Source organism: Epinephelus lanceolatus, chromosome 4 (genome assembly GCF_041903045.1).
Source record: "Epinephelus lanceolatus isolate andai-2023 chromosome 4, ASM4190304v1, whole genome shotgun sequence".
Classification (NCBI taxonomy): domain Eukaryota; kingdom Metazoa; phylum Chordata; class Actinopteri; order Perciformes; family Serranidae; genus Epinephelus; species Epinephelus lanceolatus.
This window is the reverse complement of record NC_135737.1, coordinates 30958580-30976210: the sequence shown is the minus strand read 5'-3', so window position 1 is coordinate 30976210 and position 17631 is coordinate 30958580. Positions and strand designations below refer to the sequence as shown.

The 17631-nt window shown below is 43.5% G+C and overlaps 2 protein-coding genes across 5 annotated transcripts in view; both read left to right on the top strand.

The window, feature by feature from the left end:
• The window catches only part of fchsd2 (FCH and double SH3 domains 2), a 92582-nt gene extending 87408 nt beyond the window's left edge, over nucleotides 1-5174 (top strand). For both annotated transcript variants that reach the window (XM_033630959.2, XM_033630960.2), the window contains one exon: nucleotides 156-5174. In XM_033630959.2, coding sequence (XP_033486850.1) covers nucleotides 156-248 — 93 coding nt within the window. In that variant the 3' untranslated portion in view covers nucleotides 249-5174. The remainder of the gene's footprint in view (nucleotides 1-155) is intronic.
• Nucleotides 5175-5297: 123 nt separating this feature from the next.
• On the top strand, nucleotides 5298-17061 carry LOC117259438 (NACHT and WD repeat domain-containing protein 2). Of its 3 annotated transcripts, XM_033630766.2 has the most exons (10): nucleotides 5298-5555; nucleotides 5646-5734; nucleotides 7694-7801; nucleotides 8097-8294; nucleotides 8688-8829; nucleotides 8899-9041; nucleotides 10642-10992; nucleotides 11316-11417; nucleotides 11782-12460; nucleotides 12591-17061. In XM_033630766.2, exons 1-10 carry the CDS (start codon nucleotides 5480-5482, stop codon nucleotides 15767-15769), a joined length of 5067 nt encoding a protein of 1688 aa, XP_033486657.2. In that variant the 5' UTR covers nucleotides 5298-5479; the 3' UTR covers nucleotides 15770-17061. The 3 variants fall into 3 exon arrangements, with proteins under 3 accessions (XP_033486657.2, XP_078023255.1, XP_033486656.1); XM_078167129.1 differs by having other exon boundaries at nucleotides 8688-9041; XM_033630765.2 differs by lacking the exons at nucleotides 5298-5555; nucleotides 5646-5734; nucleotides 7694-7801; ... (1 more) ...; nucleotides 8688-8829; nucleotides 8899-9041 and adding an exon at nucleotides 9824-9891.
• The last annotated feature ends 570 nt before the right edge of the window (nucleotides 17062-17631 follow it).

Sequence of the window (17631 nt, the reverse complement as noted above, 5' to 3'; positions counted from 1 at the left end):
CCAAAAGTAGAGAGTAAATATTCCTTACTTTTTGCGTCTCACAGCAGGAAATGATCCATTTGTCAAATTAAGAAAAGTAGGCCATTTCCTTCCCCCTCACTTTGCCTTTTTTTTAAAAAAAAATATATTTATGATGCTTTCTTTCACTGCTGCAGGTGCGAGCTGCTCCTCCTCCCCCCAAACAGCACCCCCGCCGACCGCAGGAGAAGAGCGACAAGACGGAGGAGGTGGAGATCACACTGGTGTGACAGGCAGAGAAGCTGGCAGGCAGTTATAGAGACAGAAAAAATAAAACCAGATGACAGACAGACACATCCTACAGGCTGGGGAACTGAACTGCTCTGAACTGAAGTCAGCTTAAACAAAGTGATGTGAAGTAAACCGAACTGAACCATGTCCGACCCCCCCCCCCCCCCCGGCCTCTCCGCATCTTCTCTCATCCTCAAGTTGAGGAGGGGAGCGAAGAGAGGGAATGAAGGCAAAGTATCCAATTAAATAATCTCTGTATTAGCTTTCTAATGAAGTGCAGCAGTAGCCACCCCCACGTCCCCCTCCGCCCTCCCACACCTGTCCTTCCGTTCTTGCCTTAAAACTTTACCTCATCGGGCAGCAAACCAGAGCACACTGAAGAGGAGGAAGAGGAGGAAGAATGTTTAGAGAGGGGGAGTGCGAGGGAAAGTTAATGATGGGTTTGGCAGGTTTTCTTTTTTTTTTTTTCCTTGTTTCGCTTACTTCATGATACTGTAAAGCAGTTTATCTATCGGCACAGGAAGTCACTTTTTTCACTCACTTCCGAACAAATAATGGAACATTAAAAAAGTTATGGAGCCCTGAGACTGACAAGATTTAGTAAAGGATTATAGGACAAGTCAAAAATATAACTTACTGCATACAAATATTGCTCGGCAAAAAAAATAAAATGGATTGTTAAAGAAAAGTACGACATTGTACTTAATATTGAATCGTTTGTTGTCTTCCCCAAGCAACATTTGCTTTTCTTAAGCTCTTCTTAGGCAAAAGACATTTAAGAAAGACAGTTGCTTGGAGCAAAGGAGACTTTGTGGCCAGCTGCTTATCTGAAGCTAACTGTCTATAAAACTACACCAGCCAGTGCTTATTAATGATCCACATACTGTACCGCATACTGCTGTAGCATCATTGTATGCGTAGCTAGCTAGAGCTTGGAACTTTTTTTGTCATTTATTTTGAGAAAAGACACATAAGATCACATACATCTGCAAACTGTCGAAGATGACACAATATATTCTAAGACTTACATCCATCATGGTCCTTGATACAGAGAGAGCACTTATAGATGAAAATATTATGAACGTAGAAGCGTGTCTCTGAAGTCTGTGAAATTCTAATTAGCATAGTAACATAGCAAATAGCTTGCTGGCGAAAATCAGACCCCTGGGAACAGCGCCAGGCTTTGAAGCCATTTTTTGTAGTGGCTAAACAGTGGAATTACAGTACCTGAGTCCATCAGGTGGTGCCAGTGGGCCCAAATATACTTGGTCTCATAGACTTACATTGTTAGAAAGACGTCTGTAAATCAGTAGCTCATTTGTTTAAGCGTCACCACCCCCACAAACTTTCACTGTAAGAATTTGATCCGTTCGTTCCAATAATATTTTGAAAGTCTGTGCAAGATACATTGTCTGGATGGACTGGGACACATTGTCAGTGATGTGACCTGGGGTCATCGGGTGTTTTGGGTTTGTCAAAATCAGACACCCTCACCCAGGCGACATAGTTGGGGTTGATCAGGCCCTGACCTGACTCCCAGCAGCATGTGCCCACAGTTCAGCTCTCTTAATTCAAAGCCACAGTGACTTCCTCTGTGACTTTGCTTGTGGATTGGATGCCCCTCTTCTTTACCACCCAATTGGTTGAAGACTTTGCAGAGAGAACGTCTTGCAAAGCCTTTACCTTCCACCTCTATGGGTTCATAGTGTGTCTTCCAGCTTCCTCTCCATTTGTCAGAGTTCCAGTTCCAGCATAATCAGCGCAGAAGAGCTGCACAATAATATGATTTTATCCCCATTCAAGTCAGCGGAAGGCTATACAGGAAGTTAGCCATTCAGCTCGTGAAAGTCTGTAGCATGCTTGCTCCATGGGCCCAACAATAGAGAAGATGTGGGTAATTTATACATGAGAAGTCGAACTTTTTGGCTTCATACACCACTGAGCAACTTTCCAAAGCTGTATCCATTTCTCTTTATACAGCCGTGGCGTAAATGCTTTAGTTATTGTTACAAGAGTTTAGACTCTAACGCTAGAGCAGTATGCCGTACAGTATGTTGCTGATTAACATTTGGTGCAGTAGCTGGTGCAGCAGCTGGTGCAGCTCTATGATAAAAGTCAGCTTCAGCTTGGTAGTTCGCAAAAAAGGCTGGCTAACGTTAGGGGGAAAGAAAAATAGGGAAGAAATAAATGAGTAAATCTGTGCCAAAACCAAAAAACAGACAAATAAATAAGTTTAAAGATGAACTGGTGAAAGATATACCATAAATAAAAGTAAGGTAAATTATGTTTTTTACTTGTCTGATACCCTTTACCATAGTTTTGAGTGTCTGGGCTACATGAAGTGTCAGAAAGTACAAAACTTGCCAAACGTGTCATGATTATGATTGACAGTTGGGTGCAGTTGGGGTCAAAGTAAATGGACAGAGAAACTTGGTGGTGTGTGGACGCACTGTTCCCCCTCACCAGCCCTTCCCTTACCATATATAGTCCTTATCATCATACGTATTCGATGTGTATTAGTACAGTACATTACTGTTGTCATAGGAATGTTATGCACAGCGTTTCATATAGACTAACTCAGCTGATTGAAATACCATGTCTGATATGTAGTGGAAGTTTTATCCTCATCTTATTCTGAAAGGGCATTGTAAATACAGTATGAAGGAGAGCTGAAAGAAGAGGAGGGAAGGATGAATAACAAGAGAGAAGAAGGAGGCTGGATCCTCCTCTCTGCTCTTTTCTCCACCTCTCTTCCCACCCTCCCTTTCCTCTCTCCCTCCCTCCCTCTTTTCTCTAATGTCTGTTCTGTCCATTGGCAGTCAGTGTGAATCGATGGTTGTCATATACACACATACAGTTGCATTATATTACGCACACGTCGCTATATCTTCTCTCATTCTGTGACCCTCTGTGTGCTTGTGTCGCTGATTGGTTCAGGGGGAGGCCGGTGGTGCCTTCAGGAGGCGCTGACATTGTTGGTATTCACTATGTGGTGATAAAGAGAAGTTTTATTTGAGATGATATAGACACTGATTGCATTCGGGGTCAGGAGGTTTTATTAACCACAGAATGGACTGTATAGCTTTTATCCCTACAGATCATATCTCCTCTCACATGATTGTGTTCATTTATAACACCGATCAGTTCACCTATCACATATATCCTTGTTTATTTGACACACATTACACTCACAAGTGTTATTTTCTCTTTTGTATGCCAAGCAACTCCATCACTTCCATAAAAAAATAACCTGTATCATTTCCAATTTGATATCACCCCCAGGTTTTCCTGTGATCACAGAAGAAACAGACAACAAAAGAGATGTATAAAGCAAATGCATCATGCTTAATGGACAGAACTAGCAAATGACATTCAAACAGAGCTAAGTACAATTCTGTTGTGTTCTTTTTTACTCAAAGTAAATAAATCCCCCCTCAAGCCTTTAAAACTCCTCGCCTAAAGGGCAGCGTAGCACTTTTATTTATTTGTACCTTCCCTGAAAAGTAGCAGTACCTTAACATAGCGTCAGAATGGACGGAATAGACTCTGATAAATCACTGTAGTTTATTCTTTTCATTCTGATTCTGTGGCGAATCCTTTTTGTTTCAGTGTGACTGATGTTTATTTTTTATCCCCCACTCTTCCAAAGAGATGGAGAGATAATTGTGGACAATGTAAATTGATGTTTTGCTAAACTTATGAAACAAAAAACATGATTATAATAAGAGATGTTTGGAATGAAGACGTAGAGAGACAATGTGGTTTTATAGTCTTGAGACGAGCCCGTGTGTGATTGTTTAAAAGATGAGAGGATCAGATGTGAAGATGTGTCCCAGTTTCCTCCTCCATATTTATTCCAAACAGGGTTTGATTTTGTAGAGCGCTAAAGTACACTCAAAGATGCAGATGTTGGAGTGTGGTGTTGACGCACAGCACTGCTCCAAACAGACACAAAAAAGAAAAGAGGGAGCTCCTGCACCCTGTTTTAAAACAGCTCCAGACATATTACAGAAAACAACAATAAGCTTATCTATCTATGTTGCTTTCTCCTTTCTCCTAAGCTCCAAAGTTGCAGTATCATAGCACATTTCCTGTTGATACGCAACTCTAAAGTATCTTAATTTCTTGTATAAAGTGCACACTGTTTAGTAATAATATACAGCCTGGAGTTGGGGCACAGCTTTAGACGTTTTGTAAGATGGGAAACAAACTAATCTGGGCTCAAACTAATCGATTCCCTCTTTGCAAGGTGCAGGTGAATTATGTCAGACTGAGAAAAGTGATGCAAGAAATGAGGACAGTGCTAAAAAATCTATATTTTTGCATCAGCTTTTAGAAACATTTTGTGTAGCATCCACATCCCGGAATGAGTTGCACTTTCAGATCCAATCCTCTGCTCCCCTGCTGCTGTAGGAATTGGCACCGACTTGTGACAGCGTGGTCAAGGCGACTTGAGCAGCAGCCTCTCCTTCATCTCTCTGAGCTTTCAGACTTGTTTGAAGTTTATGGTTTACAGCAGAACTTCCCACCATAGATGCTCAATCAGTCTTTTTATCACATATAAAATTAATGACTTTTTGTTGCCAGTTGCCACTTTGATCAGGATTATTTCCCCCTCTCTCACAGTCCCTCCGGTCCGCCACAGTGTTGAATTATTTGGTATGAGCCTGTTTTTGGGGGGGGTTTATGTATTATATAATTCTTTTATTTTTCATCCTTCGATTTGGAGCGGCTTCACAGCTGCCGCTATTAACTATGTGGTGGAACAACTGGTCTTCTCTGTCTTCATGGACTGTTGCCATGGTGACAATAATGAGAACAGGTGCAAAAGTATTTCTGCATATTATTATTGGCTGTACAAAAAAACAAAACAAAGTTTGTATTTATTGTGTACAAATGTTAATAAAAAAAATATTGAAAAGTTGTTTCTGAGTTTCTTGAGTTTCTGTTGGTCTGCCCTACATATTTGAGTATGTACACAACTGTGCGGCTGTATGGGTTTTTAAATGCATGTGTTTGTGTGTTTTGGATAGACGCTCCAGTCCCTAGAAGTGGGTGTGCTCGTGATAACACGCTCTATAAACACCCGAGGCCAGAGTTTCCTGAGTGGAGCGACAGGGAAAAGAGAAAGAGCAGCAAAGCAGCCACTCTGAACTTCTTATTTGGGTCACTGAACATGTTCATGCCCAATTTTTTCCTCCCTTGTTTTGCTTTATTTTAGCAGTTAAGCATGCGCTCCAGAAGAAAATACGGCTCGTCTTTGAATTCCACCTGTGTGAAACTCTACCTGTGCTCCAACCCCGAGGGTATGTAGCAAAGCAAGTGATGTAAGTTTATATGTTCTGAATTGTTTTGAGAATAAATGTGTGTGTTGTTTGTGTTTCTACTCTATGTAGATAGTGTGGTGGAGCGCAGAGCTCTGAGAGAGAGTGTGTTCCCTAAACTCAGAGAGCACTGCAGACACACACTGGGACTGGATGTCAGGGTGAGTGCACGCTTATCTATGTTTTGTATTGCAGATGGGAAAGTTACTTTCTTCTTTTTCTTATGAAGTTTTATGTCCTTTGCTTCCTTTAATCACCACTTCACACTGTAACACTTACTGTAATGTCGCAGCCACTCACACTGCTAAAGGCTTTTAGACCCAGAGGGAGCACTCAGCTGTGATCCACTGCACAATGTAACTTACTTTATTTGAGATCCTTGACAAAAAATAGGTAAATAAAGTTGTTTCTGTTTACAGTGATGTGTCCCTGGTGGTGTCTTTATTCTTATAGCTCCATGATCTACTGAAATGTGCATCTTCTTCCTAATAGTAAAAAGATATCTGAACCAAAATTAGATGTAGAGCAATTAATTTCTGAATATTGTTTTATTCACTTGTTTAATTGTTCATGCAGTGTTGACTTTAACAGAAGCTGCTGCTGCTATCAGAGGTGATAGTCCTGAGTTAAAGGAACATTTCAACTACAATATGGCCATTTGTGTTTAATTAGTGATACTATGTTACCTTGAATTTGTGAAGACAACTTTTTCTGGCATGTCTCCACAGTATATTGATTTATTGATTGATTGGGGACCACGTTTATCCGGGAGAGACTCATTCTGAGATTTACATGTGCACATAAGTATGACAAATGTGAAAAGTCTGTGGCGATTAGACCCTATCGTTATGTCATATATTTCAGGAGGGCGGTAAAGACGTAGTAGATTAGGGAGCCCCTCTATGGAGTCTAGATGCTGGTGGTGGTGATGAGATGAGATGAAGAGGGAGCTGAGGATGTGTAGAGGAGTGGGCTTTAGATGAGCTCGTCCTGGGCAAGGGGTAAGGTGACTGGAGGTGAATAGGTGGAGGAGGGCGTAATGATTCTGCCTAAAATGACAGCTGACAGGAGCAGAGAAGAGAACAGATTTAGTTTGGCAGCAGCAATATGAATGGCTGAAGGAGATTGTGACAAAGTTTGATAGGCTAACTAGAAGAAGGCATGCCCATAGTCAGCTGATTGGTGGAAGTGGGATAGGGATTGATTGAACTTAAAACTTAAACTATATCAGAACATCTATTGATAAACTCTCACACAACTTATGCAGTACAATCCAAGTCTCCAAGAGACTTGGATTATACTGCATGAGTTGTGTGAGAGTTTATCAATAGATGTTCTGATATAGTTTTGCTGTTGCTAAACACAGAATCAATCAGCAAACCAATATTTTCACTTTATCTGTGGACGCATCCAAGAAATTCTTCACCAGTTGAAGGTAACACAGCATGACTATTGTGTAGGTTAAGTATTCCTTTAAAGTTACTGTTTTGTCTGACCAACAGCAGAAAAAAAACCCTGCACAATCCCTTTACAAGATGGAATTGAATTATTCTGAAACACTGCAGCCAGAAAAGTAATTTCAGTCAGTGGACTGCAGGGATAATTGACTAACTGTTTCAGCACTATTACAGACAGATTCAAGCATCACCAAGACTTCTCTGTGTAACATCGCTTACTGCCAGCAGTGCAATACAAAAGCAATATTATTTGGTAGCTACCAGTCGTGTGTGTGTGTGTGTGTGTGTGTGTGTGTGCTTTCTTCTTTCCCATTATCCCCCTGTGGCCATTCCCTTAAAAGTGCAGTCAATTTTTACTCAACTTTGCCTAATTAAATTAGACAAGAGGATGAGTAGCTGTAACGCGACTCTGTGCGTTGTGTGTGTCAGTGTGTGTGAAACCACCTCAGGGCAGTTTAACCAGCACATTGTGCCATCTCTTTTCATAAGCGTGTGTAATTAGAGAGATGGAAGAATAACATATGTTACTGAGCTGCCACCTGGCCGATTGTTACTGCTCCTCACTGTGTGCTTTTCATAAACTGATCATCAGATATCTCTCTCTTCTAGTTTGTTTTAACCATTATGCTGTGTGTGGCTGTGTGTGTGTGTGTCTGTGTGTAGGTGATCGACCCATTTGAGTCCAGTGATCCCAGTCGTTGGCCTGATGAAAACACCAGACAGCAGCTGATTAAAGAATGCAGAAAGAGCTCCACGGGACCTTTTTTACTGGTAAATAAACCATCAGGATTAATGTAGTCATGCGTTTGTAGTAGTACGTGAAGCCTCAGGCTCTACTGCAGCATCATAGTGTTAAAAAAATAAAATAAAATGCAATTAAATCATAGTTTGAGTAATACAGAGTGATCAGCGCAGTCGTAGCCCTGAGGCACTTTCAGCAACACACTATAATGTACATTAACATCAGCTGCCAAGCTTCATAAATCCATAAACAACCATAAAAGTGTGAGATTATCAGGACTGAACATGCTGCTGTCTCCTCTGTGTCCACATGGCGGTGCTGCAGGCCCTGGTGGGACATCAGTATGGTAAGGCCTGCCTGCCCGCCCAGGTGGAGGTGTCAGAGTACCAGCTGCTGCTGCGGGAGGGCCAGCGGGCGGGTGTCAGCACCCAGGAGCTGGAGAGAGTGTACCAGAGGGATGAGAACACCATCCCTCCCTCCTACTGCCTGAGACGTCCACATGGAAACACCTGCTGTCCTCAGGTGATCACACTGAAGCGCAGAAATACATGATTCATCTGTTGTCTTCATTCAGATTAAGTTGTGATTAAGATTCTCCTGGTGAGCAAACAGCCGTAGGCCACTAATTAAATGTGAGTACTAATTAGTGTCCTTGAGCAGAGTACTGATGGTTTGGTGTCTATGACTTATAACACTTTATTCATATTTTTTTCAATAATTAAATTAATTATTTTTATTAATTTTTTAATATTTTTAATGAGATAAATGAATGATTTAAATTAAATTAAATTAAATTAATAATTTAAAAAGTATTTTAGACATTATGTGCCTGGATAAATAATATTTATGTCTTCTGTCACAGCTGTTACGTTGTGATGCTGTTTTCTCACAAGTATCCAACTCTATCTGATTCAGCAGGAAGACGTTAAGGAGGAAGAGGAGATGAAGATGAAGGCTAAAACAGAAGAGCTGAGGAGTGTGTTTCAGACCACTGTTAGTCTGTGTGTCCACAACGGTCTGATGAGCCCAGAGAGAGCGCAGAGCCTCTGCAGATCAGGTGAGGTGTATGTCTGTGTGTGTGGTGGAGAGAATAGTTTGATGTTGAAGTGTTGCTGCTTCTCCTCAGCCCTTGATGCAGATCTGCGATTTGCTCTGGACAGCCGTCCTGGTAGTGACGTCATCAGACGCTGCCTCGTTTACGTCCACAAGGTCATCAACGCAACAGGCGAGAGAGAGATGATGAAGGCACAACTTCAGCCACAGCCGGAGGTAAGGGTCCATTATTGTCTCACAGGAGGAGCTCTCCCCTTTAACTTACACACATTATAGTGTGAATCATTGACAAAACCACAACTTTCATGTTCAGATTCTTTTTTCCTTGTTTTCTTCATTTTGAAAAAATGTGGATCTTGTTTGCCTTTCAGAAAACAAATCTCGAGTTTTGTTTTCACAAAGGAAAGCATGGGGCTTATCAGAAATTGTCATGGCAAATTTCAGGCAGTTTACACATAGATTACTGATCAGGCTTACCAGGCACAGACCCAGGGGCCCTCAGTTTCAGGGCCTCACCTGGCTTTACTTGCAAAATGTCAGTCAAATTAACAGGTACTGTGCAGAAAGAGAGATTAAATCACCATGACGAGATACACAAGGACTACAAAGATACTGGAGAGACACAAAATAACTACAAAAACGGGCAAACTACTACAAAGAGATACAAAACAACCAAAAAAGACAAAAAAAAACCCTCAATAAGACACATAATTACAACAGAGAGACCCATACAACTACAAAAAGACACAAAACCACCACAAAGTCTGTGGGTCTTGCACCTATGTAGGTAAAGAGTTGGGGTCCTTTGCAAATATGTGCCTAGGGGCCCATAGTGTCATAACCCATGAGTTTACATGAAAAATTTGTTATGTTATGTGCAGCAGCCTGTTCTCTCTTATTTTCTCGCTCTCTCTCTGTCAGCCTTGACTCCCTCCTCCCTCTGCCTGCTGCACACCTGAGTGCAATCTGCAGTCTGCACTCTGCACTCAGGTAGAGAGAGGAGGAGGTGATCAGAGGGGCAGGGTGTGTAGAGACAGGGAGGCATGGCACACAGATGACAGCACAGGTAGTGAGGAGTCTTTTTCTTCTTCCCTTGTTTTTTTCCTCTCTCCCCAAGCAGGTTCTTTCCCCCCATGCTCATTTAGGTGCTGGGGTTTTCTTGTTTTATTTTGCTGTGTTAGTTTGGGCTGAATTTGCCGGTAGTTAGGTTTAGCTTCTGTTTTAGGTAGTTTAGGGGGAGACGCTGGGAGCGACGACCCACTGTTTTGTTGGCCCAGCGTCTTCCCTCCTTTTGTTCCTTTTGGCCAAGGTCTCAAGTCCCTTTTGTTTTCCTTAGGTTTGTTTGTGCCTTTGTTTAATGCTGTGGGGTTAAATACTAAAGCTTGTGGGTAAACTGTTACTTTTTAGTGTGGCGTCCTCTTTTATATGTTGCAGCCTCATGCCCCTATTGACCTGGGGTTTTGTTACTGTTTGTATGGAGGCCGTAACAACTTTAGCTAATAAATCACCTCTGTAAACCTCTGTAAACATCCAAGACATCAAAAATTTTGAGTCAAATAATGTGGGGTATTTGCAACGTAAGTTTATTGTTAGACTCTCTCACATCTGTATTTTTATAAATTATGGCTCCTTGCCTTCTGTCTCTCCTGTCAGATTGTCATTGTCATTAACAATTGGTTGTGAATTGACTTATCTGGTTAAATAAAATGAAAATAAAATAAAACACTTTTTGTAATAAAATAGAAATAGCTCAGTATGAAATATAGATGCAGGTTGTATCAAAGGTGTTGTACAAAGTAATATTCTGTATCTTTAGGCTGCTACCGTCGACCTGACGACAACACCCACCCATGGACAATTATACTCAGAGCTTTGTGACAACTTCCTCCCTGGTCTCATCACATCCTCCCAGCTTCTAGTCTACACCACTGCCACAGAGTGTGACCCTCGCCATGGTTACACCACAGCCAGGAGGCGGGGCTATGCTGACGCTCTGTGCCAGCAGGTGTGCTCTGACCTTGTGGGGATGATTGACAGCTTGAGCATTTCAGCAAAAAGAGAAGACTCCCAGCTCAGCGATGCTTTGGCCAGAGAGCAGGCCGAGCAGGAGGAGCTATGTGACGTCCTGTCTCGATTTTATGACATCATACGGCCAGAGGAGGAAGAGGTCAGGATGAAGGAGTTTTTCTCAGTGGCTCTAAACACAAAGCACAGCATTAAATGGTTTAATATATATATATATATATATATGTATATATATATATGTATATATGTATATGTGTGTATATATATATATATATATATATGTGTGTGTGTGTGTGTATGTATATGTGTATATATATATATGTATATGTGTGTGTATATATATATATATATATATATATATATATATATATATATATATTTTTTTTTAAACATGGCAGTGTGACACTGATAGAGCTGTATATTGCAGGTGCAACATCACTGTAGTTCCCTTTTCACTCCTTGTAGGTCAGAGCCTACGTGGAGCAGAGCGAACAACAGTGCCCACTGGTGGTAAACGGAGGACCATGCACAGGGAAGACAGTTCTGCTGGCACACTGTGCTCAACAGGTAAGCGAGCTGAAATGAAAGTAAAACTCAAATAAGATTTTAAGTCCCTCCACAACTTAACCATTTCAGATTCAATCAATAAAATACATGCTACAAACAGATAGAGCTAGATATAAGTATTCTTATATAAGTAGGATGAACACACACAATTTCGTTTTGGGCTTTTGGACGTACAGAAAAGACATCTAAATACATCCCATTGGGTCCTGGGAAATGGTGATGGACATTTTTTCATCATAGACATTTTATAGACAAACAATTAATCAATTAATCAGGTAAAGAATCATCAGATTAATTGATAATGATAATAATCGTTGCAGATACTTAACTGCACTTAAAGTGTTTTGTCTCTGTCTCTCTACAGATAAAGTCTTGGCTTCCAGACTGTGATCCTGTTGTGATCACTTATTTTTGCAACCAGTCCATCAACCCGTCCCCAACACACCTTTTGTCCAGCCTGTGTTATCAAATTGGCCGTGGATATAACAGCAGATCGTCCCTTGAGCAGAGTCCCGATGACCTGGACAGCCCTGGCTGTATCACTAACGTCAGAGACTGCAATCCCAACTGTAACCCGACATCCATCATGTGTCTGTCCGAGCTTAAAGATCGTCTCTTGTCCCTCCTCTCCTCCATGCCCTCCAACAAACACCCTCTAGTTCTCATCCTCGGTGGCCTGCATCACATCAAAAAGGACTTTGTACCCCACATCATGGAGAGCCTCCCATCCCCTCTTCCTCCCAGCGTCAAACTCATCCTCACAGTCTCCCCCAACCGAACACAAATCCTGCAAGCCATCAGCCCACAGAGAAGTCCACCTCAGTGTGTGTCCGAGGGCAATGAGAAGGAGTTAGGATACGTGTGTGTTCAGCTGGGATTGGTGGACAGGAAACAGTGTGTGAAGTTGCTGTCATCACTGCTGAGAAGTTCAGGGCGGAGAGTGACATCCGGACAGCAGGCATTGGTGAACCAGGTGTTGACTTCCTGTTGTTTGCCTCTCTACGTTCGACTCCTGCAACTACACACTTCGCTCTGGCACTCTGGTACGACTACTGTAGTAAACAAACACACAGATTCTTACAGGATGAGGCTGGTGATATTCTGTAGTTTTCTTCACGGCCTGATTACATGACATCTCTCTCCCTCTGTCCCTTTCTCTTCCCTCATCATCAGATTCAGATGTGACAGAGTCATCTCTCCCTGATGGCGTCCACTCATCCATTTCTGCGCTGCTCGATCACCTGGAGCAGAACCACGGCTCCTCTATCGTGGCTCGTGCTGTCTCCTACCTCACCCTCTCCAGGACAGGGCTCACTGAGGCGGAGCTTGTTGATCTGCTGTCCTGTGATAATAAAGTACTGACTGAATGTTATCAGCAGGATGAGAGCCCTTCCTCCAAAATGAGGGTCCCGCAAATCGACGTGGAGAGACTTCTGCTTGATTTGAGGCGGTTTCTCATCAGGAGGACAGTTGCAGGGTCACATGTTTTGTTCTGGGTGAGCAGGCATTTCAAGCTGGTGGTGACTAAGAGGTATTTAGGCTCTCATGAGGTGAGGAGGGAGATACATTCAGCGATGGCAGACTATTTCAGTGGCCGATGGGCTTGTGGATGTGCAAAACCACTTCTTGTAAAGCAGAAATCTGGACCAAACAAGGACACATCCCAAACAGAAATATACATAGACAGGCAGCCATCCAGCCAGCCGTTTGTCTTCACCTCTTCCTCTAAAGAGGTTGGTCGCGTGAACTTAAGGAAGGTCTTAGAATTGCCACATCACATGCAAGAAAGTGACAGATGGGGGGAGTTGGAGCAGGGGCTGTTAATGTCTTCGAGGTTTCACCAGGCCATGGTTCGAGCAGGACTCCTGGGAGATCTTGTACACATGTTGGAAAGTGAGGATGGGTCCTCCCACGACTGTTTGACAAGGGAGAGAGCACTCCTGGCAAGCATATTGAAGTCTTGTGCTTGTTTACTGCAGAGCTCGCCCCTGCAGCTGCTCACAGTGATAGAGACGAGCCTCCTGCCTTATCTGAAGGTCTTTCCTGTGCTCAAGGGTTATGTCAGAGAGATCAGACAGGAGAGGAAAAAAGGAGGAAGCGGATTAGGAGTAGCGCTTTGCCCTGCTCCCTCCTTTGTTCCCTCCATTCAGTGCTTGAATTGTAATGCCAAAACTAAGGACGTCTCAGTTAGAGAAGCAGCCGGGACAGAGCGTGGGATTGTAGCAGAGATCATGGATGACGGCGCAGCTTGGATTTGGAAAGGCTCTGGGTGTGATGTAGTCAAACTATCACTGAGCTGCGAGCAGACAGAGCTGAAGTTTGCAGGAGTGAAGAGCAGCGGCCAATTCATGCTGCTTTCCACACAATGCAACAAGCTTTTCTTGTGGGATGTGACGGACCCAGAGGTGTTCCTGCAGATTAGGGACCCTTTGAAAACAGAGTTAAGCCAGAAAGTGGAAAACAAAGTTGAGGGGTTTGTTGCATGTCAGAAAAAGTTATTCATATGGTGGAAAGATGAGAGTTTTGTAAGTGTGGTTGACGTCTCCAGCGAGTTCTTGACTCATTTTCAGTGTCAGAGCTGCGTGACCTGTTTGGTTTGCTCCTCTAATGGCTTGTACATGTACTGCGGGCAGGAGGACGGCATGGTGTCCATATCTGACACCAACACTTGCAGCCTCCTCGGCACCTGTTCAAACTCAAACCACAGTGCGGTTTCATCAATAATCCTGTGTGAAAATAAGTGGGAAATAGCATGTGTTGACAGGACAGGAAGTGTAACTCTGTGGGATGTGGCAGCCAAAAGAAACCCACCCAGACTTGTCACAGAAAGCTTTCCTGGGGGTACATCTAACACCATCCTCAATGTAGACTACTCTCATGAAATCAACACTTTATTGGTGTGTCAGTCTCACCAGGTTGCACTTTGGGATACGTGTGACTGGGAGCTGTGGGACCGCTTCTTGGCTCCACAAGGGAAGGCCTTCACCCAGGCTGTGCTCTCCCAGGATGGCCACCTTTTCTTGGCTTTGTTAGACACTTGCCCCCTCGTCTTGGTGTGGAAGGTCAGTACAGGGGAGTGTGTGCTGTCCTTGGAGACAAACAAGCAGCCTCAGACGCTGCTCAAAATGGCCTCAGATGTTGTCTGTGTCGCTCATGACGGCTGCCTGACAGTGTGGGACTCTGGGATGATAGACGCTGCAGGTACAGCTCCGAAAATGGGGTGTGGAGTGAAAGATGTGGTGGTTGATGGAGCAGCTGAGTGGTTCTACACCTCCGATGGGTCAGAGACAGTGTGGAGATGGAGATTAGAAACAGGACTTCCACATGCTAAATTCCTACATGACGGTCCTGTGGTAAAACTGCGCCTTACCCCAGATAACGTCCACCTTGTGACACTCTCAGCTGGGGAAATATATGTGTGGCAGATAGAAACAGGTCAGAACATCCTGCGTATCAGTGGCAGCAGAGCGACAGACATCCTGATCACCCCTAACAGTAACTGTGGGGTGAGTATTTCTGAGCGAGGGGTGTCTCGGGTTTGGAAGCTGGCACAAGGGAGCATTGTGTGCAACATACACCCGTATCTATCTGACGCCCAGGTGTCGCCTGAGAGCACCTTCCTTATCGGCCGTCGCCATGGAGACCTGTTAGCTGCCAGTCTGTGGTCGGGCTCGATCAGCAAGCGTTTCTCCTGCGCGGAAAGCTCAGAGCATGTTGTTGCCTTTCAAACGCTTTCAGAGCACCCAAATTTTGTGGTGGTGTTGACCGCCTCAGGGGCGGTGTACACCTGGAAGATAGTGGAGGAGACGCTGTGCTGGCACTTTCAGCTGCCTGATACGTTTCACTGTCAGCCACAAGACTTCCAAATGTCCTCTGATGGGAGCTATGCCCTGCTGTCCACTGATAATGAAACCATGAACATCTTGGACTTATCCCAGGTCAGACTGTGCTCATTTAAGGCCGAGGGTCCTGTCATTAAAGCGTGTTTGGCTAAAACTGGATGCTATGCTGCCTACGTATCCCGTCCCACCACCACCCTGGAGAATAACAGTGTCTGTAATCTGCACGTGAGGCCCGTCCTAACAGTTGTACGACTCACAGACGGGGAAAGAATAGGATGTGTGTCTCTGGCTAAGAATCCATTGACTCTGGTTGTGTGTGAGCAACAGTATGTGTTTGTGGGCTTTGAGGACGGGTCAGTAGGTGTGTATTCAATAATAGATGTCACAATCAACGGAGAGGAGTCGGTGAGGTGCAGAGAGAATGTGAACAGTCAGTTGAAGCAATGCCCCTTTGACAGAGCACCACTCAGCTGGTTACCACTAGACACCGCCAATATTAGATGGCCTTAGAGCTGGAGTACGTGAGGTTTGTCTTCATCAATGGGCAAAAATCGATAATAACCTTTCAGCATATTGTAATTCAAGTGGTCTGAGAGAAAACCCAACTTCATCAGCCATTTGTTTGTGGACTGCTGTTTTGAAACCTCAAGCTTGGCATTTTGCCCATTGCCATCTTGAATTTTTGGAGCCAGAAATGACTATATTTGGAGGTTGGAGCTGTGGAGGAGCACGGGGTGGCACTTAAATATGCATAACTTTAACCTTTAATAAAATGTAAATGAGTGAGTTATGTAAAAATTCCCCTCTTGTGCAGTTTACATATGTTGAAATTAGCGATAGAGACCAAATCCATTTTTTGTACCGGGCTGTAAACGTGTTATTTCTGCTTAAAAGTTAGGCAATTTAACATGAGGGTCTATGGAGACTGAGGCATCTGGAGCCTGCCCCAGGTGACCAGTTAAGGAGCTGCAGTTTTTGGCATTTATGCACTGACTTCATATATAAGCCCTGGAGGATGCTGCTCAGTCATTACAGAGATACAGAGATGGACTGTTCTACAAATGCAGATGCCGCTGCGGGTCCCTTCAGACGGTAAAAACCTGAGTCAGTGGTGGAAAATCATGCAGAAAGTTTGCTATTCCAGCAATGACTGACTACACTCCAAAGCAACCCCAAAAAAAAAGCGAGATGGACTTATAAAAAGAGAGTCTGACAATATAGGTTTCAGTTCAATTTTGTTGCAAAGTTACATAATTGCCTAGAGTTGGTTCGTAGTCTCGTAGTCTTCGTAGCATTTACAAGTGGACCAGATCAAATGCCTTGCGCTAGAAAGCTGCTCCTGATTGGTCAGAATTTCCATGTGAGAGAAATCCAGGAAGTAAACAAAACGAAGAAAAGTACACTTGCAAGATAAATGTGACAATGGAGGGACAACTACGCAGGTTGATTTTAGCGCTGGTTATCGTGGACTATATTGCTGTCATTGTTCATTTTAGTCAAACCATACAGTTTGAAAACGAGGCGCGGCTCCAACTAGAAGACAATGTTTTGATGCATTGGATGTGCTGAATGTGCATATTAAGGCAGTACAGGAGGAGGTGCACATTAATAATCCTTCAGGACTGTAACATGCTCATGTTTAACCCAAACAATGTGTCATGTGACTGCAGTTGGTTCGGATCAAGGTCGGAACACATTCTCACCACAAACGAACCGCACCAGAGTTCATTTGTAACCGGACAGGAGACCACCTCTTAAAGGGAAATTTCGGTTTATTTCAACCTGTCTCCTATCGTCTTAAATTTGTTTCAAGTGACTAGTGACATAGAAATAATAGTTAGCATGTTAGCCGTTAGCCTAGATACAGCTGGGGTGCATAGTAGCATCAGACCTGTTAAAACGTAAGTGAACGGGCATACTTCAAGTGCAAAGTTAGTCCACTAAACAAGCTTTTTTTCCACAAAGACCGCCTCATATCGTTAGGATAAATGTCAGAGAACATATAGAAAACAACATGTAAACGTGTTGTCTTACCTTACCGGTGTGCTGCCATGTTTGTTTACCATTTAGCTCTGCTTTCCAAAGCGCAGCCGAAATATATCTCGCGAGCTCTAGATAAAGCCCAGCTGGATACTACTCCAGGTGGAGGTGTCTCGTCCTCGGTCACATCCAGACCTTGAAAATAAGGCTACAACCGGTCCCATTCCTTGCAACAGAGGCATTCCTCTTCTGTGGGCACTGGGGCACAGCATTCACAGGTACACCACCAATCTCCAGAGCTACACAGCCTTGCAGCAGCCATTCCTCCTCTCTTGTCCTCTACCTGTTGCGCCTCTCTCTCTCCTCCTCCTCCGTTCTTCAATTTCACGAAG

What these genes read in the sequence shown, in the direction of transcription:
- LOC117259438 (XM_078167129.1), top strand. Translation starts at nt 5,480, where the DNA reads ATGCGCTCCAGAAGAAAATACGGCTCGTCTTTGAATTCCACCTGTGTG. An exon ending in CACTGGGACTGGATGTCAGG is followed by an intron (nt 5,735 to 7,693) that starts GTGAGTGCACGC and finishes GTCTGTGTGTAG; the next exon opens with GTGATCGACCCATTTGAGTC. An exon ending in GAAACACCTGCTGTCCTCAG is followed by an intron (nt 8,295 to 8,687) that starts GTGATCACACTG and finishes TATCTGATTCAG; the next exon opens with CAGGAAGACGTTAAGGAGGA.